General features: G+C 55.5%; 10 protein-coding genes across 10 annotated transcripts in view; 4 read left to right on the top strand and 6 right to left on the bottom strand.

Annotated features, from left to right (window-relative positions):
• PTSG_12682 (GMP reductase) overlaps positions 1-1,242 on the bottom strand; it is a 4,780-nt gene extending 3,538 nt beyond the window's left edge. The window contains exons 1-4 of the mRNA XM_004991085.1: positions 911-1,242; positions 719-818; positions 457-492; positions 218-324 (exon numbers count right to left, since the gene is read on the bottom strand). Coding sequence (XP_004991142.1) covers positions 218-324; positions 457-492; positions 719-818; positions 911-946 — 279 coding nt within the window. The 5' untranslated portion in view covers positions 947-1,242. The remainder of the gene's footprint in view (positions 1-217; positions 325-456; positions 493-718; positions 819-910) is intronic.
• Positions 1,243-1,388: 146 nt separating this feature from the next.
• On the bottom strand, positions 1,389-2,415 carry PTSG_08120 (histone H2B). The gene has a single exon (XM_004991084.1). The coding sequence runs from the start codon at positions 2,312-2,314 to the stop codon at positions 1,943-1,945; it is 372 nt and encodes a 123-aa protein (XP_004991141.1). The 5' UTR covers positions 2,315-2,415; the 3' UTR covers positions 1,389-1,942.
• A 361-nt stretch (positions 2,416-2,776) lies between these two features.
• Positions 2,777-3,731, top strand: PTSG_08119 (histone H3). The gene has a single exon (XM_004991083.1). The coding sequence runs from the start codon at positions 2,875-2,877 to the stop codon at positions 3,283-3,285; it is 411 nt and encodes a 136-aa protein (XP_004991140.1). The 5' UTR covers positions 2,777-2,874; the 3' UTR covers positions 3,286-3,731.
• Positions 3,732-3,926: 195 nt separating this feature from the next.
• PTSG_12681 (uncharacterized protein) lies at positions 3,927-5,400 on the bottom strand (the record flags this gene model as incomplete). The annotated part of the gene is made up of 4 exons (XM_004991082.1): positions 3,927-4,286; positions 4,553-4,615; positions 5,007-5,129; positions 5,338-5,400. 4 exons carry the CDS (start codon positions 5,398-5,400, stop codon positions 3,927-3,929), a joined length of 609 nt encoding a protein of 202 aa, XP_004991139.1.
• Positions 5,401-5,427: 27 nt separating this feature from the next.
• On the bottom strand, positions 5,428-9,901 carry PTSG_12680 (uncharacterized protein; the record flags this gene model as incomplete). Its single annotated transcript, XM_004991081.1, has 12 exons — positions 5,428-5,442; positions 5,609-5,716; positions 6,019-6,366; positions 6,619-6,710; positions 7,026-7,110; positions 7,364-7,459; positions 7,719-7,811; positions 8,125-8,271; positions 8,614-8,660; positions 8,845-8,925; positions 9,089-9,409; positions 9,703-9,901. The coding sequence occupies 12 exons, from the start codon at positions 9,899-9,901 to the stop codon at positions 5,428-5,430; spliced, it is 1,632 nt and encodes a 543-aa protein (XP_004991138.1).
• An 88-nt stretch (positions 9,902-9,989) lies between these two features.
• PTSG_08117 (uncharacterized protein) lies at positions 9,990-11,806 on the bottom strand. The gene has a single exon (XM_004991080.1). It carries the CDS (start codon positions 11,639-11,641, stop codon positions 10,271-10,273), a length of 1,371 nt encoding a protein of 456 aa, XP_004991137.1. The 5' UTR covers positions 11,642-11,806; the 3' UTR covers positions 9,990-10,270.
• Positions 11,807-11,913: 107 nt separating this feature from the next.
• Positions 11,914-17,053, top strand: PTSG_08116 (uncharacterized protein; the record flags this gene model as incomplete). The annotated part of the gene is made up of 11 exons (XM_004991079.1): positions 11,914-12,030; positions 12,480-12,548; positions 12,699-12,773; positions 13,036-13,164; positions 13,349-13,429; positions 13,631-13,770; positions 13,997-14,288; positions 14,515-14,833; positions 15,755-15,951; positions 16,158-16,257; positions 16,570-17,053. 11 exons carry the CDS (start codon positions 11,914-11,916, stop codon positions 16,812-16,814), a joined length of 1,764 nt encoding a protein of 587 aa, XP_004991136.1. The 3' UTR covers positions 16,815-17,053.
• Positions 17,005-22,156, bottom strand: PTSG_08115 (uncharacterized protein). Its single transcript, XM_004991078.1, has 12 exons — positions 22,095-22,156; positions 21,876-21,954; positions 21,448-21,633; positions 21,146-21,241; positions 20,896-20,973; positions 20,571-20,651; positions 20,012-20,201; positions 19,692-19,797; positions 19,376-19,490; positions 19,063-19,182; positions 18,723-18,798; positions 17,005-18,419 (listed from the first exon to the last, which is right to left on the bottom strand). Exons 1-12 carry the CDS (start codon positions 22,127-22,129, stop codon positions 17,230-17,232), a joined length of 2,352 nt encoding a protein of 783 aa, XP_004991135.1. The 5' UTR covers positions 22,130-22,156; the 3' UTR covers positions 17,005-17,229.
• A 361-nt stretch (positions 22,157-22,517) lies between these two features.
• PTSG_08114 (uncharacterized protein) lies at positions 22,518-24,249 on the top strand (the record flags this gene model as incomplete). Its single annotated transcript, XM_004991077.1, has 6 exons — positions 22,518-22,745; positions 23,003-23,084; positions 23,226-23,281; positions 23,488-23,555; positions 23,761-23,905; positions 24,065-24,249. The coding sequence occupies 6 exons, from the start codon at positions 22,518-22,520 to the stop codon at positions 24,152-24,154; spliced, it is 669 nt and encodes a 222-aa protein (XP_004991134.1). The 3' UTR covers positions 24,155-24,249.
• A 388-nt stretch (positions 24,250-24,637) lies between these two features.
• Positions 24,638-27,152, top strand: PTSG_08113 (uncharacterized protein). The gene is made up of 6 exons (XM_004991076.1): positions 24,638-24,800; positions 25,178-25,646; positions 25,914-26,024; positions 26,274-26,395; positions 26,565-26,649; positions 26,836-27,152. The coding sequence occupies exons 1-6, from the start codon at positions 24,709-24,711 to the stop codon at positions 26,902-26,904; spliced, it is 948 nt and encodes a 315-aa protein (XP_004991133.1). The 5' UTR covers positions 24,638-24,708; the 3' UTR covers positions 26,905-27,152.
• The last annotated feature ends 81 nt before the right edge of the window (positions 27,153-27,233 follow it).

The following is a 27,233-nucleotide window of genomic DNA, read 5'->3' as shown; positions in this document are numbered from 1 at the left end:
GTGTGTGTGTGTGTGTGTGTGTGTGTGTGTGTGTGTGTGTGTGTGTGTGTGTGTGTGTGTGTGTGTGTGTGAGTGTGTGTGTGTGTGTGTGTGAGTGTGCGTGCGTGCGTGCGTGCGTGCGTGCGTGTGCCGGTGCATGCTCATGCAAACACACTGTCCCAGCGGGCCATTCAAAAGCAGCCTCACTACCAGACACGAGCCGCTTGTCAGGACACACCTCAAGCACGTCGTCAGACTGCGCCTGCCAATCGGCGGCCTCGTAGTGCTTGGACGCAGCAACCAGCATCTTGTGCTTCGACATGACCTGCGCCGCCTCAAACGTGCCTGTCGAAACAAGACCGGTCACAAGAGCAGTGACAAGTAACCCAACATCAGCAGAACTTGCGTTGAGGACAAGCCCGCCAAAATGCGTGGATGGTGTTCAAGCTCCAACTGAGACCACAGCAGAGGTCGTACCAGTGGTGTCCATGTTGGCGGCAACGATGGGAACACCTGCGGTACGCATGACGAGACCAAGCACCGATGAGCGTCGTTGCGAGAAGAGGGGTCAGGGAGTTTGGGGGAGGCTCACACCAAACACGCATGCAACACAAGTACACAGCACACGTCACACATCTATCATCACCCATGTACAAACCCATGTACACACGCACACAGCACACGTCACACACCACACATCACACATCACACATCAGCACACATAATGCACACGACTCACCTGTCCATGTCTTCTTGCTGTGGAGAAAGGTGTACTTGCGATCCAGGTCCACCTCGGCGCGCGAGCGCAGGGTGCTGCGCTTTGGACGAATCAGCACATCCTACAAGCGAGCAATTGGCACATGCGCCGTTCGTCAGCCACCAAGCACAACCACAATAACCATGATCCCCCAACGCACACACACACACACACCTTGTAGTCGAGCTTGACGTCTGCTTCGATCCTCATCTTGCTCTTCGTTCACTGTTGCTGCCGCTGCTGCTGCCGCTGATAACAAGGAAAAGAAATGGCAATGCCTCGCCAACGCTTGGTGCTTGCCTTTCTTCTTGTCTTGCTCAACAACCGGCCGTGTGGGTAGGTCCAGTCCGTGGCGGTGGTTGTGTGGTGCTTGATCAATGTTGTGGTTGTCATGTCACATCATCATTGCACTGCCATTGACGCACTGTCTGCACCTTGCACATCACACCAAAGCGACAACGACACCATCCTTGGTGGCGAAGTCAGATAAACATTGGAAAACACAGTCAATCTTTGCACAAGGATTGAAGCGCGTCCACGCTCCTCACAAACAATTCCGCTCAGCCACGCTTCCTTCGGCTCAACACGCCCTCAACAACACGCACACACACACACACTCTCTCTCTCCTTGTCGCGATTCGATTGGCAAGCGTTCGGTTTGGTCTGTGTAATGGTGCAGGTTCAGCAAGAGCGTGCCGCTTTTCTCAACGCTGACACACACACAATGCTCGACAAGCAAACACGCGACGGACATCTTGGTCTGCGCTGCAACTCATCCCACCCCACACAAGGGGGAGGAAGTGCGCGACAAAACACAAGACCACAACGGCGGTGTACAGGCGAGCGGCTCGGCCAGCAAACAAACACGGCTGCTGCTGAAGCAAACAGCCACCACACGACACAAACAGCGGGAAATGCACAAGGGGGATCGAGAGAGCATGTTTGCATACTGTACAGCAGTAGCAGTAGCGCCAGCCAATTAGAAGAACCACGGCGGCACAAGGACTCACATTATTTGAGAGAAGGCAAGAGAGAGAAGAGGGGGAAGAGAGAAGAGAATTACAAAGAGGGGAAACAAGCAAAGAGGCAGAACAAGCACATGCTCACTGCACATGCACGAACAGCGCACTTGGCTCAAGAACAGAGCAAAGGCAACACATACAACTACAAAGTCTGTGAAGAAGACGTTGTTGTTGTTGTGGTCGTTTACTTGCCACCGGCGGAGGTGTACTTGGTGACGGCCTTGGTGCCCTCGGAGACGGCGTGCTTGGCAAGCTCACCGGGGAGGAGCAGGCGGATGGCCGTCTGGATCTCCCGGGAGGAGATGGTGGACTTGTTGTTGTACTTGGCCAGGCGGGATGCCTCGTTGGCGATGCGCTCGAAGATGTCGTTGACAAACGAGTTGAGGATGCTCATGGCCTTGGAGGAGATGCCGACGTCGGGGTGGACCTGCTTCAGGACCTTGTAGATGTAGATGCTGTAGGACTCCTTGCGCTTCTTGCGGCGCTTGCCCTCACCGGCGGCGGCCTTGGCCTTGCCTGCCTTCTTCTCGCCCTTCTTGGAAACCTTGGGTGGCATCTTGGAGAGTTGGCTGTGGTGGTGGTAGTCGTCGAAGACGTGGGGTGCGGGGATGTGCTTGACTTGGCTGGTGGAAGTAGCTGATGAAAATGAACTTCACCACACACCAACTGCCACTTGAACCACGGAAGGCAGGCAGCAGTGCTGCTGTGTGCGCTTTTCGGCGCGGCGCAGAGCCAGCAACAAAGCAACGGCAATTGTGGCGGGTGATTCGTTCGAACGCTGCTTTTCATAATTTTCGTCAATGTCTGAATCAATGTCTTTTTCAAGGGTGCAGAATAACGAACATTATTTTTTATTGTGTGGATTCAGCGCCAATTGCGATTTGGAGATGCGCTAAGCGCACAATCACCACCAAACACGACATTCCCCGCTTTCCCGCCAAACTGATTCTCGCGCGAAACCTGAGATGTGCACCGCGCCGTTACAAGTGCGACCACGCACACCTCTTCTTGTCATTTATCATCCGCATCTCCAACCCAGCAAGCAAGCAAACCAGGACCCCCTCCCTCGCTCGTCACCTCCTCCTTCTCCCAAACTTCAACTTCACAACCAGCACAATGGCCCGCACGAAGCAGACCGCCCGCAAGACCACCGGTGGCAAGGCCCCCCGCAAGCAGCTCGCCACCAAGGCTGCCCGCAAGTCCGCCCCCTCCACTGGCGGCGTGAAGAAGCCCCATCGCTTCCGCCCCGGTACCGTCGCTCTGCGTGAGATCCGCCGCTACCAGAAGTCCACCGAGCTGCTCATCCGCAAGCTCCCCTTCCAGCGCCTCGTCCGCGAGATTGCCCAGGACTTCAAGACCGACCTCCGCTTCCAGTCCACCGCCGTCTCTGCCCTGCAGGAGGCCGCCGAGGCTTACCTCGTCAACCTCTTTGAGGACACCAACCTCTGCGCCATCCACGCAAAGCGCGTCACCATCATGCCCAAGGACATCCAGCTGGCCCGCCGCATCCGTGGCGAGCGCTCTTAAGCACCTCCACACTTGCCTTTTGTGTGTTACATTACGTCAGTGTACATGTGCGTACTGAGGCACTTGTTCTAATCTCCCCTCCTTTGCTCCTTTGTCAATATTCTCCCACACACGAGTCCGTTGGGCTTGCTGCTTCCCCTCTTCGTTCGTGGTTTGGTTGAATCAGGTCTGATTGACTTGCCTCTCTCGCTGTGTGTCATGCCGATGATGCTGCTCATCTCGGTGGCAATCTCGATTAATTGCCCAGTCTGATAATGTTTACCATGCGTGTTGGCCCTTGACTCGGGGTGTCCTCGCTCAACTGTGGGGTGTGGATGTTGCGCGCCTCTGTTTTCATGGCTTGGCTGCTGCGATCCCACCACGCGTTGACTGATGCTTACAAACCAAGTAAAGACCAACCAACACAACTACTGTCACTACCAAACAAAGTAATGAATGGGAGAAACAACTGTATTGAAAATAGGCGTGATTGTTACACAAGAGCGCGTGTGTGAGTGCTGAAAACCTCACACTAGCACCCATCTCTCTCTCTCTCCTATCAATCAACTTGACATCATGTCACCTCTGCCTCACCATGAATGAAGAACGGTTTACTTTTATGACACACGCTTCCAACACAGCACAGTCGACATTCGGCCACATCACTCTGGCGGCCTGGTTGCGAGCGACTTGTACAGTTTCAAGCGAGAAGCGGAGATGTTGGCGGGTTTCGCCTTCTTCCCCTTCCTGTGGCCCTTATCGCTCTTCTTGCCTCCCTTGTCGCCCTTCTTCTTGCCGTTCCTCTTCTTCGTGCTGCTTGCGTCCTTATCTGCGCCGCTGCTTGTCTTCTTCTTCTTCTTCTTCTCTGTCTTTGCCCGCTTCCTCGGCTGCTCATCCCCTTCGCCTGCACCATCATCGCCATCATCCTCTTGCTGTTTGTGCTTCTTCTCCTCCTTCTCCTCTGCTGCGTCTGCCGCCTTGTCATTGCCGTCAGCACCTTCGTGCCTGTCCTTCTTCTTGTGCTACAATGCAATCAAACAAGCAAGCGCAATATGTGAGACATTGTGAGTGTGTGTGGGTGGGGGGGGGGGGGGTTGGGGTTGGGGGTGTGGGTGTGTGTGTGGGTGTGTACAAGCGCGTGCCTATGTGCGTACAAGTGTACAAGCGCAAGCAAGCGCGCGTGTGTGTGTGTGTGTGTGTGTGTGTGTGTGTGTGTGTGTGCCTGTCTGGTTGTGTTTGCGCTCACGCTGCGAATACAGTGCCAGGAGCGGAGAAGCAATGACCTCACCTGCTTCTTGTCCTTTTGCTTGAGCAGCGGTGCTATGGACGGCAGTTGTTGCAGCTTCTTCACCTATGCAGGGCAGCGCAGAAGAGACAATCACAATCACACACACACACACCACGCTGATGGTGAGCCGCAGCGACCACGAGCAGGCAGATTGTTGCGACAGCAACAAACAGCGCAAACAAGGGCAAGAGGGGGAGAGAGCGCACGCAAAGGCGGAAAAAGAGACAGACAAAGGGAGGGGAAGCAGAGAAAAACACACAGAGAGACTTGCACACCAGTGTGTGTGTGCAGGCTGCAAGACGAACGATACACACGCGCGCGCACACAAGCACGAACAGTGTACCTGCCCAAACACATACACATACACACTCACCCGCACAAACAATACACCTCCCAAACACATACACACACATACACATACACACGCATGCATGTATGTATGTACTGCTGTTACCTTGTTCTTTGCGCGGCGTTTGTACTTGCGGACGTCGTGCTTCTCCTCGTCCTCGCTGCGGTACTTTGACAGCTTCTTCACCGACACCCACCCGTTGAGCTCCTTATCCTCAGCATGCAGGATCTGGCGACCATGTCAAGGTGGTGGTGGTGGTGATGGTGATAAGGGGCGATGGGGAAGCGAGCAGGCAGTTGGAGGGTGTGCACGTGTGTGCACACATCACATCACACCATACACACCAAACACACCACACATGTCACACCACACCAAACACACCACATATGTCACACCACACGCACTACACGCCCCACGAACGAGCGCGTGGGCTCACCTCCTCTGTGGAGAGGCCGTAGTCGTTGGGCATGACCTGGCGGTACTTGAAGCGCGTCGGCATCCCGCCAACAATGTCCTCAAAGTCGAGCTAGTCGTTCACCGTCTGGCAGAGGTGGGGACAGGAGGTGTGAGGACAGGGTGTGTGAGGAAAGCAAGGAAAAGCGGAAGAAGGAAGGGGGAAAGGAGCAGAGAGGGCGGTGGGCACAGATGGGTGGTGTGGACACAAAAGGCGACATTTCAACACGGGCGTGTGAGCAGGCTGATGCAACCTTGGTGTCGTCGACGTGTACATCGTCCTGCGTCTGCAAATCGGTGATCACGCCCTTCTTCGCCTTCTGCTTCGCCTCCCGCCGCCGCTGCCGCTCAAGCTTCTTCCGCTGCTCGCGCAAACACACATGCACACGGACAGCGGCCAGCGTGGTTGCGGGTGGTGGCCGTGTGGCCGGGTGGGTGGGTGGATGGATGAGTGGTCGTGAGAAGAACAAACGGAAATGGCAGACGCCGATCAACAGGGCTACAACGCAAGCCGCGCTTTGAAACACACACACGCGCACACACACACGCACACACACACACACACACACACACACACACACACACACAAACACGCACATACACAAACACACACACACACACACAAACACGCACATACACAAACACACACACACAGAGTACGCACCTGTCGCTTGCTGAGGTGCTGGAGAGTCTTTGCGCCTTCCTCGAGCGAAACAGCGGTGGTCGCTGCCTCGCCCTCCGGTACAGGTGCAAAGCTGCCATCGCCACCATCATACCCCTCTTCACCATGGCCCTCATATCCGTCTGCACCGCCCTCATACCCCTCTTCACCATGGCCCTCATACCCCTCTTCACCATAGCCCTCGTAGGCCTCGCCGCCCTCTTCACCATAGCCCTCGCCGGCTTCGGGGACGGGCGGGTATGCGTCGTCAAACACGGCTGCGTCCACATCCTCAGGCAGCTTTGGTTTCTTCTTCTCCTCGTCCCCATAGTAGTCGTCGTTGAATAGTTTCTACCACCACATACAACATAAAACACAGCGGGAGCGTGTGTGAATGCGTTTGTGAATGCGTTTGTGAATATGTGTCTGTGTCTGGGTGCTTGTGTCTATGAATGCGTTTGTGCATGCGTTTGTGAAAATGTGTGTGTGTGTGTCTGTGTCTGTGTATGGATGGGTTTGAGAGGATGCTGACTGCGAACCCCCAAAGAAAGTACGCACACGCCACCACCACTACCATCACCATCATTATCGCCACCATCTCACCTCGAGCTGCTGGTTGAATTTGTCTGGATCGAATTCGGCATCGAGGTCCAAGTCGAGGCCTTCCAGCGCCGCGGGGTCGTGTCCGCTGATCTCTGTACACACACACACACACACGCACACACACACACACACACACACACACACACACACACACACACACACACACACACACACACACACACACACAGGCAGAAGGCAAGGCGGGTGAAGGAGAGCGTGTGAGTACATGAACACTGCTGTGTACCTGTACGTATGTGTGTATGTGTGTGCGTGTGTATTTGTGTGTGTCTCCCTCTCCCTCTCTCCCTATCTCCCTCTCCCCCTCTCTCCCTCTCTCTCCCTCTCTCCCTCTCTCCCTCTCTCTCTCCTCTCTGTTCAGCTTTCTCTGCGTCTATGCGTGTGCACACCTGCAATTTGGCGCAGCTTGGCCTTAATCTGCTCGCGCTTGAGCTTCTTCAGCCGGCTGATTTCCTCCTCCTTCTGCTTCTTCTCCTGCAGAGGGCCAGCCGCGGGGGCGAGAAATGGCACGCAACCACGCAGGCATGCACGTGCACACGTGCTGTCAGCATTTCCGTAGCCCCAATGCAGTTGCATGTGCACGTTGATGCGCAAGTGGCGTTATCATCGCGCTGTAACCACTCCACAGCACAAAACACGACACAACAACGACAACAACAGCAACACATCACAACAACAGCAACACATCAACAGCACCAGCACCAGCAACAGCAGGCTGGGGCCTCACCAGCTCCTTGCGCTCCTTCTTGCGCTGGCGGGCGGCCTTGCGCGTATCCTTTTCGCGTCGAGCAGACGCCGCAATGACGCGCGGGTACGACTTGATCTGCACACGGTCATGGTGGTGGTGGTGGTGGTGGTGGTGTGCATGCAGGTGAATGGATATCGTGGATACTGTATTGAACCCGATGATGTGGATTACACAAATTAAACAACACGAGTAACATGGCTCGCACGTCCGAGTTCACATGAACACATACACACACGTACACACACGTACACACACACACACACATGCACACACATACACATGCATACACATACACATGCACACACCTATCCACACACACACACATGTCGCGAACCTCAGTGGCGCCCGGCTCCTCGAAGCGGAAGTTGTATTGCCTCTCGTACTCCTCCGTCCGCTCAACGTGCTCATCGTCCTCGTTGTCAACCTCCTGATAAAGCGCAGCACAACAGATGTGAGAAGTGAGGTTAAGTGCCATGTAGATTCGTAGGTGGTGGTGGTGGTGGTGGTGGTGGTGGTGGTGGTGGTGGTGGTGGTGGTGGTGGTGGTGGTGGTGGTGGTCGTGAGGTGCGATGCAAGAGTCACATGCCACATCCATCCAAGCTCCCCTTGTGCTGCCGTTTGTCCTCCCATTGTCGAGCAACCCCGCTCTTCCCCTGAGAGACTGCACCCCACAACCACCCCCACAACCACCCCCACAACCACCCCCACAACCACCCCACAACCACCACCATTGTGCGCACCGGGTCAAAGTAATTGATGGTGTCGTCGTCCTCTCCGCCGTCATTGCGCCACATGCGGCGCGTGATGTAATCCCGAAGAAACTTGTCCTCGCTGCTCAGCGTGTTGTCTGTCCAGTACCGCCGCAGCGGCTGCAGCTCCGCTTTCATCTATTTTGGCGGGAAACAGAACACGAAATGGAAGAAACACAAGGGAGGATGCGCATATGTGTGTGAGGGTGTGAGTGTGTGTGTGTGTGTGTGTGTGTGTGTGTGTGTGAGTGGTGTGTGTGTGTGGTGTGTGTGTGTGAGTGTGTGTGTGTGTGTGTGAGTGTGTGTGTGTGTAAGTGTGTGTGTGTGTGTGTAAGTGTGTGTGTGTGTGTGATTTCTCATCGAGAGCCGCTTAAGCACGTTGATATTGAGGGAGCCACGAGTCTGAGTCATGCCAGCAACCTGCACGCACACACACACACACGTGCATACGCACACGCACACACACGCACACATGGACACCTTGCGGTTCAGCTCAATCTCTCTGCCTTGCAGCCACTCCAGGTAGTCTGCGGGAAACACAACAAGTGATGGAAATAAGGATTAGCGCGAACATGAAGGGGCGGGTCCAGGCGACCAAGGTTGGCAGAGTGGCAGATGGAAGCAGAGACCTCCACAACACGCAAAACACAAACGTGCGCGCGCGAGTCCACTGCACATGCCGCACAACACAACACCCATTGCCTATCGCACCTGCTTGCTGCTTCTCCTTTTCCTCCGTGGATATTTCCTTCTTCTGCAGCAGGGCATCCACGTCGTCGTCATCATCACCGCCTACACGAAGCATCGCACATCGTGAGCAACAAACGCATGTGACTCTCCAACCACCAGGTATTATCGCACACGCACACACACGAATACACACACATACACACACGCACACGCACACACATACACGCACGCACGCACACACGCACACAGCGCACGGGCTGCGCACCTTCGAGGGCAAACTGTGTGCGAAGGTCGTCTGCGTTTTCACCGGTGGCCTTGCCAATTTCCTCCTCATCGTCGTCACTGAGCATGGCATCCGTCTGACGCGTCAATATCCGCCTGCGCTCGTGATCCTTCAGGGTCATCGGCTTATCCTTCTTCTTCTTCTTTTTCTCATTCTTCTCTTCGTCATCGTTATCGCCATCACCGCCCTCCTGGCTGTCGTCCTCCTCATACAGCGGCTCCTTTGTGTCCAAGAGCTGTGGGACGTTGCCCTTCAGCAGGGACAGTGTGCGCAGGAAGCCTCGCTCAGTTGCGGGCGTGTCGGCTGTACACATTACCAACACCCAGTACCATGAGCAACAGATGGCACACAGCGTCTGCAACCACGCACATCAAAGCAAGAGTCTCGAGCATGTGCACGCACTCACGCGCACAACACAAACCCGGGCACATGCGCACGCACACACGCGCACACGCACATACACACGCACACATACACGTACGCAAATACACGTACGCAAATACACGCACACATACACACGCACACACGCACACATACGCGCACACACGCACACCCTCACTCACACATGTATGCATGCACAACACACACGCGCACACCTTCGGCATCCTCATCTTCGCTCTCCTCGTCGGAGGACTCCAGGTCTGCCGTGTCGCCATACTTCTCCTGCAGACGATGCAGCTCCTTGCGCTTCTGGTTGTACTCGAAGCGCTTCTCAAACTCCTTGTCCAGCTCAAACCCGAGGTTGTCCCCTTCCTCGTCAATCAGGTCGACCTTCTTGCTCTTCTTGCGTGGCATGGCTGCGGTGATGTGACACGGGGTTCTCGGGTGCTGGTGTGTGTTCCTTGTCGCCAAACCACGTGTGTATCTGTCTCTTGCCTTTTTTGTCGGCTGAAGATTTAATGCACAAATAACGACTGGATGGTGAAGATGGAAGGAGAACCGTGGCTGCACATGCACGAACGTGACATGACACCAGGCAGTTGTGCTTGACGAGGTCACGCACACCACCCACACACCAGAGCCATCAAAGAGCCGTCAAAGCGGTGGAGATCGGGGATACATAAAAACATAAAGATAGGCAGAAGCGAAGCCATGCAAGAGCCATGCGTTGCCGAAAGCGCATGTACATGGTTATTGGTGCTTCAAACCACCGCCAGCCAGGCGCTATCTGGGGCGTTGCGGGTGCTGCGTGAGAACACTGGGGAAATCCATGATTAAGGCAGTCCATGAGCTACCACCACCACCACCACCGTCGCCATCTCCGCCACCAATGTCGTCACCATCTGCAGCAGTGCTGCGTGCTGTGTCGTCAGTGATTGCCGTGGAGGCCTGTGCAAAGTTGAGGTGGATGGTGGTTACCTCGAAGGGAGAGGTTCGCGTGGTAAAGGGAAGCGCGCTATCCATGCTTGCCGTCGTGCTGTCATCAACAGCACTTGTGAAGGGCCCGTATGCCTGCTGCATGTGCCGACACAGCAGCGCCTGCCGTGCGTGATCAACGAGGCCCGACACTTGCAGCTCGCGCAGGTCGCCATCGCACAGTTGCTCGGACACGCGGGTGAACGAGAGCAGGAACTGGACCGGGCTGGAGTCTGTGAGCCGCAGCTGTGTCGTGCGCTCGTCCAACACAGCGTGGTCAGTCAGGATGCTTGCTGAGAACAGCGTGGACGTGTCTGTGTCGCACTTCACCTCGGGGCCCATCGCAATCGCAACATTCCCTCCTCCTCCTTCTCGCTGCATTGCCATTACTGGGTGCCATGGTCGTGCGAACCCGGCTTCAACGCCTTCGCCGTTCTCGTCATCTGTACCATCGTGGTCGTTCTCCTCGTCATCATCTGCATCCTCGTCCTCATCGTCAGCGCGGGTGTTGCCGTCACCGTTGCTTTCATCGCCATCATCTCGTCTTGCATCGAGTGGCTGCTGTGCCATCTCAGATTCACCAGGTAACACGCCATTACCGGCGCCGTCACCACCGCGGCTGTCCATGGCCGTGCCGCCTTGCGCTCTGTTATTGTTGGCGTTGGTCCAATGCACTGAAGACAAAGTACTGGTGCCAGCACCCTGCTGCTGTGTGCGCCATGGTGGCTCGCTGCCCGGGTGATGCTCGTCTCCCTGCGGGAGGTCGCTCTCCATCGCAAAGGGTGGCTGGTGCACTCCGTGTTCCCGCTCCTGGGCATGTGTAGCCGCTGCCTCGGTGTTTGTTGTTAACGCGACAGGAACGCGTGTGTGGTCTTGCGTCACCTGGACATGCGGCCGTTGCCCCTGTTGCCCCTGTTGCCCCTGTTGCCCCCGTTGCTGTGACAGCGCAGAGGCAAGCGAAGCGGGAGAGTGGTACGAGCGAAAGCGTGGCCCGTCGTCATCGTCGTCGTCGTCGGTGGTGGTGTTGTTATCGTTGTCTGTGTGGCTGCGCTGCACTCGCTGGTGCTCGTCACCAACGCCCATGCCAACGCCAGGGACGGGGAATGGGAGGATGGTCGCAATGTACCCGAGCACCTTCCACAGCGCCACCTGGATGGCTGTAACCGCAGCATCCAGCATCCTCCCTTTGACCCCAAAGGCAGAGCACAGAGCTGAAGTGGGAAGGGCGGTGGGTGAAAGGATGGTTGACGCACAATGGTTGATGTGATGTGAAGCAAGCGAGCACGCAATGGTTGCTGTGAAGCAAGTGAGCACGCAAGAGGAAGGACAGCGAAACAAGGAAATGAAAGAAGTCGTGGCAAACGACGACAAAAAGTAAGAAGAAGCAAGAAGCGGAACTTTGCGTGTTGTGATTGACAAGGTGGGCACAAGCAAGGACAGAGCAGTGGAGCATGGACTTGAGGTTGATGATGGAAGCAAGCAACGCCGAGGACCTGGAGCAGGTTGCCCCTCAACTCCCAAATGCTGAGGACTACACATACCAACGCGTTGCTCGACACAAATGCCATGTACGTGTGTGTGTGTGTGTGTGTGTGTGTGTGTGTGTGTGTGTGTGTGTGTGTGTGTGTGTGTGTGTGTGTGTGTGTGTGTGTGTGTGTGTGTGTCTGTGTCTGTGCGTGTGTGTATGTGTGTCTGTGCGTGTGTGTATGTATGTCTGTGTCTGTGTCTGAGTCTGCCTGTCTGTGTCTGTCCGTCTCTCCGTCTCTGCCTGTCTGTCTGTCTCTGTCCCTCTCTCTCCGCATCTCTGCCTGTGTCTCTGTCTCTGTCTCTCCGCCCGTCTACCTGCCTGCCCCTGCCTGTCTCTGCGCAAGTGGACTTCGACCCGTCTGCCATTCAATCCCTCCTCCCCCGGCCCTGATCTCGTCACACATGCATGCACTGACCTCCTTCCTTCTCTCGCTTTGGTCCACCGTTCCCTTCCCCCCCCCCCCCCCCTGCCGTCACCATCCCACGCTAGTTGTGCGGTGCTGCTACGTTACCGGAGCCCAAGAACCAGCGCCTCATCAACGACCGCCTAAAGATCCTGGTCCGTGTTTAGGGAATTCCTTGTCACAGCCTTCCGTTCATTCCGCGCATCTAATGCGATACATCTGCCAATGCTGCTACGAACCCCAAGCTCTGCTTACTGACGTGTGTCTGGTTGCCTGTGTCCGCCTGTATGTCCCCATCCTTGCAGATGCGCAACCCAAGCGTGGAAGGGAGCTTGCTCATCTCCCACAACGGCATCAAGTTCCAAGACGCCGCTGGCAGGGTTTGTTTCCTCCTTAAACGCGAACGCGAACACACACACACGCACACACACACACACACACACACACACACACACACACACACACACACACACACACACACACACACACACACACACACACATGAACACGGGGCACCAACACAAACAAAGCGCTATTGGAAGGTACATGCCGCTGACACGCTCACGCTTGCGCTCATTGCTGCTGTTGGCCACACTGAACACTGACACGCATGTATCACACGACCACACACAACATATACAGAAGAAGCCCTTGATCATTGGCCTGCACCGTGTGGTGTATTCAGTGGCACACGCATCAAAGCCATATGTGTCTGTTGTCATCAGCGAACCACGCACTTTCAAGTGCATCGGCCTGCGCACGGCAACACTCGTACGTACCCAACATGCTTCTTCAGCAACTGTCCTGTCTCTATTACATGACGCCGCGAGCGCACATCTGTCATCATCACCATCACCACAAGCACTGTCATCATCAGCTCTATCACCATCATCACCACCATCACATTATCACCATGACTTATTCACTTGCCGCATTGCAACTGCCGGCGTTGTAGGCGGAAGCACAGCAGCTGAACAACGACCTTGGTGCTGCATTCGAAGCCGCATATCGAAACAAACAGCTTCGTGTGCGCGCGGTACGTGCCTTGGTGAATGAATCAGGAAGGGTAATGTGGCAACACTGTCAACACTGGCAACACAAGGACACACGCTCACGCACGCACAACACAAGCACACACACACACACGCACACACACACACACACACACACACACACACACACACAACAAACAAACACAAACAAACTCACTCCCTCACTCTCCCACCCCAACATACAGGGCCATGGCACCAGGGACGGCGGATCGTATCGGTTTGAGCGGAAACCGAGCAACAGCACGCCCTTCGCCGCCGCCACCACCACGGCCCCGCTGTCGGCAGAGCAGGCGATGGAGGCCATTGAGGCGGGATTCACAGACCGGTCAGACCTTGGGTGTGTCGCGTGTGCACACCGTGTGGACCTTGCACCCTGCTTGTTGGTGTGTGTGTGTCTGTGTGTCTGTGTGTCTGTGTGTCTGTGTGTCTGTGTGTCTGCGTGTGTGTGTGTGTGTCGGAGACAGGGGATCGTAGTCTTGCACACCTCTGCACGCGAGATGAGAAAGCATGTTCTGACACACATGTGTGCACTCACGCATACACCTCTGCAGCGGGTGGGTGGCGCCTGCAAGGGGAGCTGACAAGGCGAGAGGTGCAACTGCAGGCACAAGCTCGCGCAATACCAACAGCAGTAGCAGTAGTGGCAGCAGCAGCAGCAGCAGAAACAGGCGTAGTGGCAGCGCCGACAGGGCATGTGATATTGGCGCTGGCAGCATGCAGCCCACCACCACCAGCACCAGCACCAGCATCAACAAGCAGGAGCTTGAGCGACAGCTGGGCATCTCTCATGCACCAGCAACATCACCACCACTGCTGTCATCGTCACTCCCCTCCTCGCAAGCGGTGAGTTGTCAAAGGCCATGGTGGCCGCTGAGGTGGTTTGGTTGTTGCCCATTCATTGGCCGTGTTCTCGTGTGCACACGCGCATCGGAAAAGCCGCTTACACACACATACACACACATACACATTCGCATGCACACGCATACACATACACATACACACACGCATACACATGCACATACGCATGCACACGCATACACATGCATACACACGCACACGCACGCGTCAGCAGCAGCAGCAGCAGCAGCAGCATCGAAGTGGGGGCCGGTGGTCCGTTGCGAGCACGCGAGAATCGCCAACACAGCCCCGGACAACACCGCCACCACCGCTCAATGGGCAGCGGAGGCGCGCACAGTCCGCTGCACAGTCAGTCATGACGCAACAAACCGGGCAGCAGACACGTGCGCGCATGTACACTGGGCGGGACACAGGGCCCGGTGTCCAGGGCGTGAACAGCGCGGTTGCACCAGCGAAGAAGTCCGAGACACCGCAGCCGCCGCCTCGAACGAGTAAGCCGCGACCAGTCCCGGAGCGAACGACGGTGAAGGGTGCGCATGTAGTGACGGCAGCGCGACCAAGTGCCCTGCCGGAAGCGAGCGAAACAGAAGGCGTGGTGGATGCAATGCTGAACAGACACAGCGCCAGATCCCGCTCACCACCAGCACCGCCACCAGCACTCTCATTGTCATCCTCGTCTGGAGCACAGCGGCAACAACACAATGGCAGTCGTGGTGGTGGTGGCGGTGGTGGTGAGTCACCTCAGCCACCACCAAGAACACAGCAGTGGAGAAAGAAGCCTTGGTCAGGACAACAACAACAACAACAACAACAACAACAACAACAACAACAACAACAACAACAACAACAACAACAACAACAACAACAACAACAACAACAAGAGGATGACAGATCGCTGCGGAGAGAAGAGGAAGAGTCGAATGATCATGGAAATGATGACACTGATGGTGATGATGGAGTGGAACAACAGAGCAGAGCACATGGAAAGGAGACGCAAGCGGATGGTGTCGGGAATGACAACGCTGGCACGTTTGCGAATGCTGGTGCTGGTGAGGCACTGACGTCAAACCAGGTGCAGCAGGAAGACAACAACACCGGTGCAGCTGTTGCAGTGGGCGATATGCCTGAAACCCCCAGCAGGGATGGCAACCACACGAAGAATGAAGCAAAGGAGGCAGTGGAGCAACACCATCAACCAGACAAAAGTGTTGAGGAAGAACCCGTGCGCGAGCGGAGAGGGTGTGACGCAGACGCGCAAGGCGCGACGGGAAAGAATGGAGATCTGGATCATCACCCTGAATCGGAGCAGCGACACCTACAACAACAACAACAACAACAACAACAACAACAACAACAACAACAACAACAACAGTGGGCGTCTGCCCAGAGCCAGCGGCTGCTGCTCACAACACCGCAACCCACGACACCTTCTCCGTCGCGGTCGCAACCAGCGCAATCATCGCCATCACCGTCAGCCAGGACAGATGACGTGGATGTGGACTCTGCGGATGTGATTGTGCGCTCGCGTGCATCATCACAACGGCGACAACAGCTCTCATCTACTGGTCCCGTTGTGCTTCCTCACTCCACTCCGCGCGCCCTCATGCATGCAACCCCAGATATGGCATGCGCCACATTCAAAGTCAAGGTCTGCAAACGTGTGTGTGTGTGTGTGTGTGTGTGTGCGTGTGTGTGTGTGTGTGTGTGTGTGTGTGTGTGTGTGTGTGTGTGTGTGTGTGTGTGTGTGTGTGTGTGTGTTGACCAGCTTCCATACTGCTGTGCCTCCATGTCATCTGTATGTCGCCTCCGTTCATCTCACCCAACGAGTGCACATGCACACACAAATCAACGCAGGTGATGCGCTGCCACGCCATTTCGCGCTCTCCATCGCTCGTTGTTGCCGACTACCTCGTCGCAGATGCAAACGCTTCAGCCTCCCTCCGCTGCATCGGAGGTACCTGTGCGCGTGTGCGTGTGCGCGTGTGCGTGTACGTGTCTGCTTGTCTGTCTGCCTGTCTGTCTGCCTCTCTTTCCGCTTTCTGCGTGTATCTTCGTCCATGTGTTCATTCTCACTGCTTCCACCCTGCCTTTGACCGCTCATTTCATCCATGTCGGCGCGTTTCTTCCCCTCCCCCCTCCCAACACACACACACACACACACACACACACACACACACACACACACACACACACACACACACACACACACACACACACACACACAACACACACACACATCGGCTGCCCCTTGTTTACCTGCACCAAGGCACACTTGATGTTGGCAAGACGTACGTCGTCAGCAACTGCAGTGGTGCATATGTGCACCGCCTCTTCTATGTGCAGTGCAATGTCGAGGACGCCAAGGAGTGCGAACAGGGACCACCACCGTCGTCGTCATCATCGTCATCGTTGTCGCCGCATGTGGGGACCACCACGCCAACGCCTGTGCTTGAGCGAGGGCTGTTGAACATGACCTCGGAGCTGAGCCAAGGCACTCCACTCGTGTGCTAGCTTGCTGAGGCAACATGCGATGTGCTCACATGAGTATGTATGGAATACATGCGCGTGTGCTGTTGCTGTTGTTGTTGCGTCGCTTGATTGTATGATGATGGCATTTGACTGCATGATGAAATGATGGCATGTCTGTGCGAGCGTGTGTGAGCCGAGGTGCCTTCTGTGGATGTACACATGCACGTGCAGCTCTCGAGTGCCTCTGTAATGAACATCAACATACAACTGCACCACAACCAGCACGGGACCTAAACCCTTCAAACCCGCGCATTTGAAAAAGCATGAACATGCCGATACCATCTGTGCATCATCAGCAACAACCGAAAGCGGCCACACTAACCATCGCCAGCACAAGCATCAACGCCAACACTAGCACAAGCACCATCACCAATCAACTGCACACACGCCACCGCCATCACTGCCACCGCTGAAACACGGCTGCCAGCGGCACTCGCATGGTCTTGTCTGGGTCGAGCTGATCTGCCAGCTTCATCAGCTCCGATGTTGTCAACTTGAAGGACTGCAGCCCCCGCACCGCCTTGCGTAATGACATGCGCTTCACCGTGAAGTCGTCTCTCGCTTCGCTCTGCAGCTGCTCTCGAAACGCGTCGACTTCCTCGCTCCCTTTGTGTTCGTGCAGAAACGCGTGCAACCGCCCCAGTGGCGATGACACATCCACGGACGATTGTGGCACTGGCTCGCCCTGCTGCTGCTGCTCTTGTTGCTGCTGCTGCTGCTGTTCTTGTTGCCGTTGCTGCTGTTGCTGCTGTGTGTCCTTCTCTGCGTCCTCTTTCAACTGCGAGGCGAAAAACTGCTCCGTGGATGACGAGAAGCGGTTGTGGCTGTCCATATGCGAGCCATCCGTGGATGAGGCCGCCTCGTCTGCAATCGATTGCTCCTGTTGTTGCGGTTGTGCATGCGGCTGTTGCGGCTGTTCAAACACATCTTCCTTTACCAACAACGACGATGGCAATGACGATGAAGGGGCTGTTGCATCCTCATGCTCAGCGCGTTTCCTATCTGTCGTTGCTGTCGTGACTGTGGTGGTGGTGCTGGTGGTGGTGCTGGTGGTGGTGTCCGTGTGTGCTCCTGTTGGCTGGGACTCAAAGTCAAATGCGGGCGTGTCGACGTGTACGCTGACACCACCATCACCATCGCTGTTACCGCCACTGCTGCCATCAGCCACTTGCACGGTATGAAAGGGGGACGCGAGCGAATGCAACGACACTTCCTGTGCGTGACTGGAGTTCTCAATTCTGCTGCTGGTGCTGAGGCGTGACTGGTGTTGCTGTTGTTCCTGCTGTTGCTGTTGTTCCTGCTGTTGCTGTTGTTCCTGCTGTTGCTGCTTTGCTTCTTGATGACCAGCATCACTTGGTGTGGAAGTGGTGTCCTGCTCGCCACTCTCTTTCTTTTCTTCTTCCTCGCTCCCATGGGCCCGCAACTCTTCAACCAGCACGGTCTCTGCTTCCGCTGCTGTGTCGCCCTCCTGTGACCCTCCCTGCTGCTGCGCGTCGATGCTCTGCCTGCTGCCGGTCCTCTTCTCTTCTGTTGCCGACGACTGGCGATGCAGTGACGAGCGCAGGACAGCAGCAACCGCCTCGGGACCTGCAAACACACGCAAGCAGGGACACATGGAGGGCATACGAAGAAGACACGTGAGGTGACGCACACGTGCACTCATGCACTCATGCACACACAGGGACCCCGGCGCATACGCATGCGAGAACGTGCACATAAACTCATGCATGACAATATCAACAGCGACCACACACATCACACACATCACACACACAAACACACACAAACACACAAACACACAAACACAAACAAACACACAAACAAACACACAAACAAACACACAAACAAACACACAAACAAACACACAAACAAACACACAAACACACGTACAGACTGGTTCGAGCTCCGTTGCAATGAGCGCTGGGTCGAGGAGTGTTGAGAGGTCGCGGGTGGGGCCGACGACCGGCTGAAACGGTGGAACGAGGATGAGATTGTGGAAGCGATGGAAATGTGATGGGGGGAATGGGGTGGTGATGGCGGGTCGTCGGTATCATGTCAGCAACGGCAAGAAGGGTGTCATGCGTGACTCGTGGAACAAGGCCATGGCAACGACGACGCAGACACACAACACAAAGCACACAAAGGCAAAACACGTGCAAGTACAAGTGTGCATGTGAGGGTGTACGTGTGTACATGTGTGCTAGTGTACATGTGTGCGAGTGTTGCTCACCAGCACACCGCGCTCATGGAAGAGGGTTGGTGGATAGATGGCGCGGAGGCAGTTGAAGAGAAACGGGACCGCAGCCGCAACGTACAGCCCGCAGAACCGCACATAGCAGTCGTGCTCTCGCTAATGCAGTGGAACCCGTGGTGGTGGTGGTGGTGGTGGTGGTGGTGGTGGTGGTGGTGGTGGTGGTGGTGGTGGTGTAAGGAGAAGGGTGAGGGATAGCCGCTGTAGTGCTGCTTGTGACCGCAAGGTGCACCATTCAGCATCAAGGACAACAAGTCAGATGATTGATGGGTGTACGTGTGCGCATGCTCACCGCTGTGTAGGAGTGCACCATGTTGTCTGCGTGTTCTCGAAGGCGCTGTGCAGCAACGAGTGCACACACCGCGAGCGACTTGGCCGCATCCTCTGCAATCGACAGCGGCGCGCACCTGGTGTGGTGTCAACGCAGGTTGCATTGGCCATTTGTTTGGTTTGTTGGCTCACACGCTGCCTGTTTGCTTGCGTGCCTGCATGCATGCATCATATCTACGCCTCGCCGCTCTTCTCTGCCTCTTTCGCCCTCTCTGTACCAACGTGTGCAGCTGCGTGCATGCAAGCAATTGCGCACCGACAGCAGTGCAGGCGCTTACTCTCTGAGTTCGTTGAGCGCGGCCAGGACGGCGTTTGTGGTGACAGCGAGCGTTGGATGCGCCATCAGCGACAGCGGAACCTGCGGCGACCCGGCAAACCCAACGTCTGACATGTGTATATGCGTGTGTGTGTGTGTGCGTGTGTGTGTGTGCATGTGTGTGTGTGTGTGCATGTGTGTGTGTGCATGTGTGTGCATGTGTGTGTAATGGAGAGAATAGAGGTGAGTTCATAGTAGGGACGAAGCATCTTACACTACAAACAGCCATGGCAGACCAACTCTGTCACAACAACGCACGCACAGAGTCTCCGTGCGACGCACCGAGCTGTGCCGGCGTCTTTGCGTTGAGGAGCGACGGCACGAGCATGCTGGTGGTGGGCAGGTCGTTCTCAAAGGCAAGAAACGCGGTGCGCACACGCGATGTGAACAGCGTGAGGATGGCCCGCTCGAAGATTGGAGCGAGGAGATAGCGAAAGTCGAGGCCGCAGCGGCCCAGCGACATGCCAAACGGCTGGCAATTGCGGTGGTGGTGATACAGGTGACGGTAGAGGAGGTGGTGGTGAGGTTGGGAGGTAATGTGAGCGTGACGCATGTGAAGGGTATGGTGATGATCACGTGGTTGCGGTTGGTGACGGTGGTGAACGTGGCATGCAAAACGAGAGGAACGAAAACATCATCATGGAGGACATTGCAGAACAGGATACATGCGTGTGTGTGTGTGTGTGTGTGTGTGTGTGTGTGTGTGTGTGTGTGTGTGTGTGTGTGTGTGTGTGTGTCTGTCTGTCTGTCTGTCTCTCTGCGTGTGTGTCTGTGTGTCTGTGTGTCTGTGTGTGTGTGTCTGTGTGTGTGTGTGTGCGTGTTGTGTGCTCGTTCATGATACCATGGCCTGGTTGAGAAGCGTGCTGATGCGATCCGTGACGCGCGGAAGATGCGTGTTGACGTCTTGCAGAAACATGTTCACCTGCAGATGAGCAGTGGATGGTGGTGGCAGTCACGCGGCGAGGAAAGGCGGGGAATGAGCAGTGGAGAGAAGATGAAGCACACACGCACACGCACACGCACACGCACACGCACACGCATAGACAGACAGAATGCAATGGCGGCCGCAACACGCCGGCAACCATCCTCGCACATGTGAACCTTCCACATGTGTGTGTGCGTGTGTGTGCGTGTGCGGAGAGAGAGAGAGATAAGGTCCTACTGACCCGCGTGAGACACCAGTCGTGAAGAATGTCACAGGTGATGGTAGTACTCGCAGACACTGCGCTGCTCGGGAACACGGCCTGATGATCGTGGTGGTGGTGGTGGTAGCGGTGAGGTTGGTGGTAACAACAATGGTGACGAGGGTAGTGGTGGTGAGAAATGGGGAACATATACGTGACGACCTCACAACAGCATTTGCTCGGCACGCCACATCCACAGCGCTTCAGTTGAACAACAGCTGACATGGCGCACCTTGTACTGCTGCATGATGTTGAAGATTTGACGCCTGCTCGTGTCAATCACCTCGGACAGATACCGGTGTGCATCCTTGTCGCTGATTTGGAGGCACTGATCACGCACGAGGGCGTTGTGTGTGTGTGTGTGTGTGTGTGTGTGTGCGGGTGTGTGTGTATGCGGGTGTGTTAAGGGAACGTCACACACTGAATCAAACTGAAAAGAACAAGCAGCTGTCCTGCCGCGCCAACAACTTGTCATCAGCACACACACAACACAACACACACACACACCACACACACACAAAGCACCACGCCCACCTTATCGAGCCAGACGCTGCGAGCGGAGAGGAAGATGACGCGAAGTTCGCTCTCTGTGAACATGTGCAGCGTACGCAGATGGCCTGCAAGCTGAATGCAATCTGACACCTGCACATCTCCCTGCAACTGCTCGATGATCCCTTGCAGCATGTACCGCGTAGCCCGCTCCACATCCGCCCATATGCCCTGATGTGTGTATGTGTGTGTGTGTGTGTGTGCATGTGTGTGTGCATGTGTGCGTGTGTTCGTGTGCATGTGTGCGTGTGCATGTGTGCGAAAGTGTGTGTATGTGTGTGTGTGCGTGTGTGTGTGCATGTGAACAGCAGCAGCACCAGCCATACAAGCAGCAGCAGGTCACAGAAACAACAACAGCAGCAGCAGCAGCGAACGAAGGAGTGGGTGTGCACATAGCCATTCAAGGCCCTGACCTGGATGATTGGGATGTCCCGGAACTTCTTGTTGAGCCGCTGTACGTGTGCCCGGAGCTTGATGGCCGCATCAAAGTATCTGTGGACCGCGAACCATGGGCAGTGGTGCTCGTCAGGCTGCGATGCATGTTTACATCACAATTCACCTGCACCTACACACATACACACACACAACACAACACGACACATGCTGCCCCACATGCCCTTGCTTACACCTACTTTCCCTTGATGCACGCATCCATCAGCTGTGGCATCTCAAGAATCTCAAGCAACTGGTCATGTGGTGGCCATCATGGTGGTGGTGATGATGATGGGGTGAGTGAGATGAATGGGGAGTAAGCAAGACAGAAATGGGCCAACGGGTGAGGCGCACTGGGCACGTATTTCGTGCGTTGACCTGCGCTACATACAATGCATGCGATATGTGTCTGTGTGTGTTTGTGTGTGTGTGTGTGTGTGTGTGTGTGTGTGTGTGTTTGTGTGTGTGTGTGTGTGTGTGTGTGTGTGTGTGTGTGTGTGTGTGTGTGTGTGTGTGCCTGTCTGCCTGTCTGTAAGCCTACTCGCTTGCTGATTGCATCACCGCATTGCGTGCATGCCTCGGCCAAGTTGCGCTTATGCCCCATCCCACATTGCACCACATGCATGCAGCTGCTGCGCGGGTGCGATGATGACGCCACTGCGCTGTCCATCGCCATCACGCGTCAACAGGCCGGCGGCAAGTCCTCCCTTGCTGGACGAATGGTCCTGTGCTCCGTCGGCATTGGGCAGCTGGCAAAGGTGGAACGTGTCCGGGCGCCGTTTGCACACCTGCCCCTCGTCCTCGTCAAAGCATCAGCGGCGCTCGCCCGAACCATCCTCCACTGGCTCGAGGTCGGGCCACGTGTGTGTGTGTGTGTGTGTGTGTGTGTGTGTGTGTGTGTGTCTGTCTGTCTGTCTGTCTGTCTGTCTGTCTGTCTGTCTGTCTGTCTGTCTGTCTGTCTGTCTGTCTGTCTGTGCACGTGTGTGCTTGTCTAATTGTGCCTTCTACCTCCCTCCTAACCTCACTGTCTTACCTTTCCAGCCACTTTGCTTCCTTCCCCTGCTTACACTCGTGAACTCGGTGTGTATACTGCTGCTTGCGTGTGCAGGAGACGTTTGACTGCGCCGTGACGCCGATGGCACTGACGCCCCAGGACATGGCGTGGATTGCAACCGAGTGGGCTGCACCAGGTTGGACACAGCACGTGCATCACAGTTGTCGTCGTCGCCGGCGCTGTTCCGGCGTGGCGTGGTGTGTTGAAGTAATGTGCATGAACTCAATTGTTTGCGGTTGTGTGTGTGTGTGTGTGTATGTGTGTGTGTGTGTTGCAGCTGCAACAGACAAGGCGCTGGCGCAGCGACCCCTGACTCTGCAGTACGGCGTGCCGGTGAGTTTTTGATCCGGTGCATGCGAGCCTGCGCGTTTGTTCAGTTTGCTTCACCACGTTGACGTCGTCAAACGAGTGGATGGATAATGCCCCTTGCCCCTCCCCCGCCGATAAGTGTGCTCCTCCTGGGTGTTGCTCCTTTCTGTATCACCATCATCACCACCACCATCACCACCACCGCCACCGCTGTGTTGTTGTGCCATCAGGGCGACGGGTCGCTGCAGACGATATCATACAGCGTCGACCCCGCCTCCATCCGGGCCCTGCAGGAGCGGTACGTTCCCTATCGCTGCCATTGCCAACCGTGACCTTATCCACGCTCACATATCCTCGGCATGGCCTGCCCCAGCACAAGTGGAGGTGCACACGTGCGCTTGTGCGTGCGTGTGCACAAAACAACAAAACTCGCACTCCCACCCTGCATCAACATTGCTTCACGTCTTCACTCACACAGCCGAGTGTCGTCGTTGCGGTGGCAGGTTGGCTGGTGGCGATGATGACACTGCACTGCTGCGTGCGTTGGAAAAACACTTTGCTGCCGAATTCAGTGTGGACTTAACAAAGATGACGCTTGCGCGCGTGGGAACATACGCCGTGTACATCGGCGCCGATGGCCGCGCAAAGGTGACGCCTGCCACATGCCCTCCTGTGCTGTGGGGGTGGATTGGTCTTGTTTGGGGTATTATGTGGCTGGGATCTATGGGGGTAGCGGTTGTGGGATCATCTCGCACACGCATACGCTCACGCTCACGCTCACTCTCTCACACACACACACATACACAGTTCCTTCCGCTGCCAGACACGTGCGCCACCGCCACCCTGCACGCTCTCAAGTACTTCACATACGTCGCAACGCGGCCCCCAACAACATAATCGCCTACGTGTTTGTCTGAGTCCATCTGTGTCTGTTGCAATTGCTTCACGTTTAGCCGAACTGTGTGTGTGTGTGTGTGTGTGTGTGTGTGTGTTGCGTTTTTGTTCTTGGTTCTTGGTTCTTGGTTCTTTAATGCACCCTTTTTCTTTTCCATCACCCTTTTGTTTTGGGATGCAAGTGCGCAGCGCAATCTGCCCCGTCGTGCGTTTGAGATACAACAACATGTCGCAAAGATGGCGTTCCTGCAGCAACTGCTGTGATGCGGTTTGCTGAGTTGCTGTGTGAGTGCACACACACGCACGCACGCACGCGCGCACACACACACACACACACACACACACACACACACACACACACACACACACACACACACACACACACACACACACACACACACACACACACACACACACACACACACACACACACACACACTGCATTTTGAATTTGGCGGCGCCACAGTTGATTCATTAATTTGTGGTGTTGTATACTCGCCTTAGATACGACGACTCGCCAGCAGCCAGGACCAACACCACCACCAACACCAGCAGCCATGTCGGGCAAGGCGAAGAGGAAGGTGAAGATCAAGAGCGATGTGAGCCTGCGCGACTACTTCCGCCAAAATGTCGAGAAGAAGCTCATCAAGTAAGTTGCTTGTTTGTCTGTGTGTCTGTGTGTCTGTGTGTCTGTGTGTGTGTGTGTGTCTGTGTGTGTCTGTGTGTGTCTGTGTGTGTGTGCATGAACGACTGAGTGTTCTGCAAAGCACCAGTGGCAATGTCATGATGCACGCTTGGGATGTTATCGCTTTGCCGACTGTCATGCGTCGCACACATTCGCTCACTCTCTCTCGCACACACACACTCTCTCGCACACACTCTCTCTCGCACACACACACTCTCTCGCACACACTCTCTCTCGCACACACACTCACACACTCGCTCACTCACTTTCACTCTCTCTCGCACACACACACACACTCACATTCATTCGCGCACCCGCGCGCACACCCCATGCGCGCTCAGACAGATGCCGGAGGATGTGCTGAAGCAAACCACGCCGGCAACGGAGCTGCTTGAGAAGAAGAAAGAGTTGGCCGAGGTGGAAGATGCATTGGAGGCACAGAAGGAAGACTTTCGACTGCGCATGGAAAGCCTGAAGCAGAGGCGAGCGGAGCTAGAGCGCAAGGAGTACCAGCTGCAGGAGAACCTGCTCAAGTTTGACCGGTTCCTGAAGGAGAACGACGCGCGACGCGAGCGTGCCGAGCGCAAGGCCCAGGAGGAGAGCGAGGTTGCTGATCAGCGCGAGCACGAGATTGCATCGTTGACAGAGCAGCTGCACACGCTCAAGGACACAAAACAGCGACAAAAGGAGATTATCGCCCGCTACCAGAAGTTTGAGGACTTCCTCAAGCAGGTGCTCACCAAGTCGGGCGAGTTTGCAGAGATCTCTGAACTCATTGACCGGCACGCCACACTCATCGCCACAAACAAGGTCTGTGCATGCATGTGTGTGTGTCTGTGTGTGTGTCTGTGTGTGTAAGCGTGTGTGTGTGTGTGTGTGTGTGTGTGTGTGTGTGTGTGTGTGTAAGCGTGCGTCTGCTGCACATGTGTATGGCCCTGTGTCTGGACGTCTGCGGGACGCACTTTGTGTATTCTTGCCGTGCCACCCCCTCCACACACTATGTCTGAATGCTTCTCCTCACCCGCCTCACCAACCCGACCCCTTGCCTTACGCGCACGTGTTTCATTGGGAACACAGGATCTGCGGGAGCGGGAGCGCGAGAACCAGGCGTTGATGGACAAGCTGAAGCAGGAGGCGGCTGTGTTCCGCGAAGAAAACCGCGTCCACATCCTCAAGTGCAACAACAAGGTGGCACCACCACGCCCACGAGTGCTTGAAAGAGAGGGGGGGAGGGTGTTTGTGTATTTGTATGTGTGCGACTGAGTGAGTGAACGAATGAATGAGTGCGAGTGCGACAGTGCGAGTGCGTGAACGAGCAGTTGTATGCCCTGACTTCCTTCCCGGAGCGTTGTCTGGAACTACTTGACCCCCTGCCAACTCACATCCTTTTCCACCACGCACACACACACACACGTACGTCTGCGTTCCATTGTGCAGCTGTCTGTGTTGCAAGTCGAGAAGGAGAAAGCACAAACAGAGAAGCTGTATTGGGAAAACCAGTTTACTCAGGTGCAAAACGCGGCGTCAAAGCGAACACTCCTCCTCGGACAAATCAAGCTGTACGTGTGTGTGTGTGTGTGTGTGTGTGTGTGTGTGTGTGTGTGTGTGTGTGTGTGTGTGTGTGTGTGTGTGTGAAGCTTCAGTCTCCGTGCACAGCCAAGATATGCTGAATTCCTCCTTTTGTTTCATTCGCTTCATAACACCTCCACGCATACACACATACGCCAGGGCAACGAACAACCTGTTCATGCTCATCCAGAGGAAAGCAAAACTCAACACGACAGAGGCCACGCCCACACAGCAGCTCGAAAAAGTGTGTGTGTGTGTGTGTGTGTGTGTGTGTGCACAGCCACCTTCTCCTTGTTGTCTGCATGTACTTCCACGAGCGCGCGGACACGCACACATACACACACACACTAACACACACTCTCTCTCTCTCACACTCACACACATGCACGCCCCTCTGCTGTTTGCGTTGTGCGGTGCATGCAACTGGCAGATCCAGCACTACATCCAGGATCTGCAAGACATCATTGCAGAGTACGAGGAAGGCCTGTTGGAGGACTGATGGTATTGCTTGGTCATCATCATCATCACCATCAGTGTGATCGTGGTCGTTGGTGCTGGTGTTCAAGACGTGGCGTTGACGCGCGATGTTGCTGGTATTGGGGTATTGCTGGTGTACACATTCAGGTGGTGGTGGGATGTGTGCGACACGTTGTGATTTACGTTACAATTCGCCTGTGCAGTCGAGTCGCGTCGTTTGTTTCGATGTTTCGATGTGGATTAAACGCACCCCAACGACGCTGGTACAACAACCTCCTCGTATTGATCAGAAGAGCACCCTTTGCATGTGCTTCTTTGTGTGTGGTGCTGCGGTCGTGTTGTCTCATGGTC

The sequence above is a fragment of the Salpingoeca rosetta genome (genome assembly GCF_000188695.1).
Source record: "Salpingoeca rosetta unplaced genomic scaffold supercont1.21, whole genome shotgun sequence".
Classification (NCBI taxonomy): domain Eukaryota; class Choanoflagellata; order Craspedida; family Salpingoecidae; genus Salpingoeca; species Salpingoeca rosetta.
The sequence above is the reverse complement of the archived record's forward strand: the minus strand, read 5'-3'. Positions and strand labels throughout refer to the sequence as shown.

Excerpts from the sequence above, each read along its gene's own strand:
- PTSG_08119 (XM_004991083.1), top strand. The coding sequence starts at position 2,875 with ATGGCCCGCACGAAGCAGACCGCCCGCAAGACCACCGGTGGCAAGGCC.
- PTSG_08117 (XM_004991080.1), bottom strand. The coding sequence starts at position 11,641 with ATGCTGGATGCTGCGGTTACAGCCATCCAGGTGGCGCTGTGGAAGGTG.
- PTSG_08120 (XM_004991084.1), bottom strand. The coding sequence starts at position 2,314 with ATGCCACCCAAGGTTTCCAAGAAGGGCGAGAAGAAGGCAGGCAAGGCC.
- PTSG_08113 (XM_004991076.1), top strand. The coding sequence starts at position 24,709 with ATGTCGGGCAAGGCGAAGAGGAAGGTGAAGATCAAGAGCGATGTGAGC. Across the intron at positions 24,801-25,177 it reads GTCGAGAAGAAGCTCATCAA|ACAGATGCCGGAGGATGTGC; the intron begins GTAAGTTGCTTG and ends ATGCGCGCTCAG. Across the intron at positions 26,650-26,835 it reads CCACACAGCAGCTCGAAAAA|ATCCAGCACTACATCCAGGA; the intron begins GTGTGTGTGTGT and ends TGCAACTGGCAG.
- PTSG_08115 (XM_004991078.1), bottom strand. The coding sequence starts at position 22,129 with ATGCCACAGCTGATGGATGCGTGCATCAAGGGAAA. Across the intron at positions 20,974-21,145 it reads ACATCATGCAGCAGTACAAG|GCCGTGTTCCCGAGCAGCGC; the intron begins GTGCGCCATGTC and ends CACGATCATCAG. Across the intron at positions 19,183-19,375 it reads TGGTGCACTCCTACACAGCG|CGAGAGCACGACTGCTATGT; the intron begins GTGAGCATGCGC and ends CCACTGCATTAG.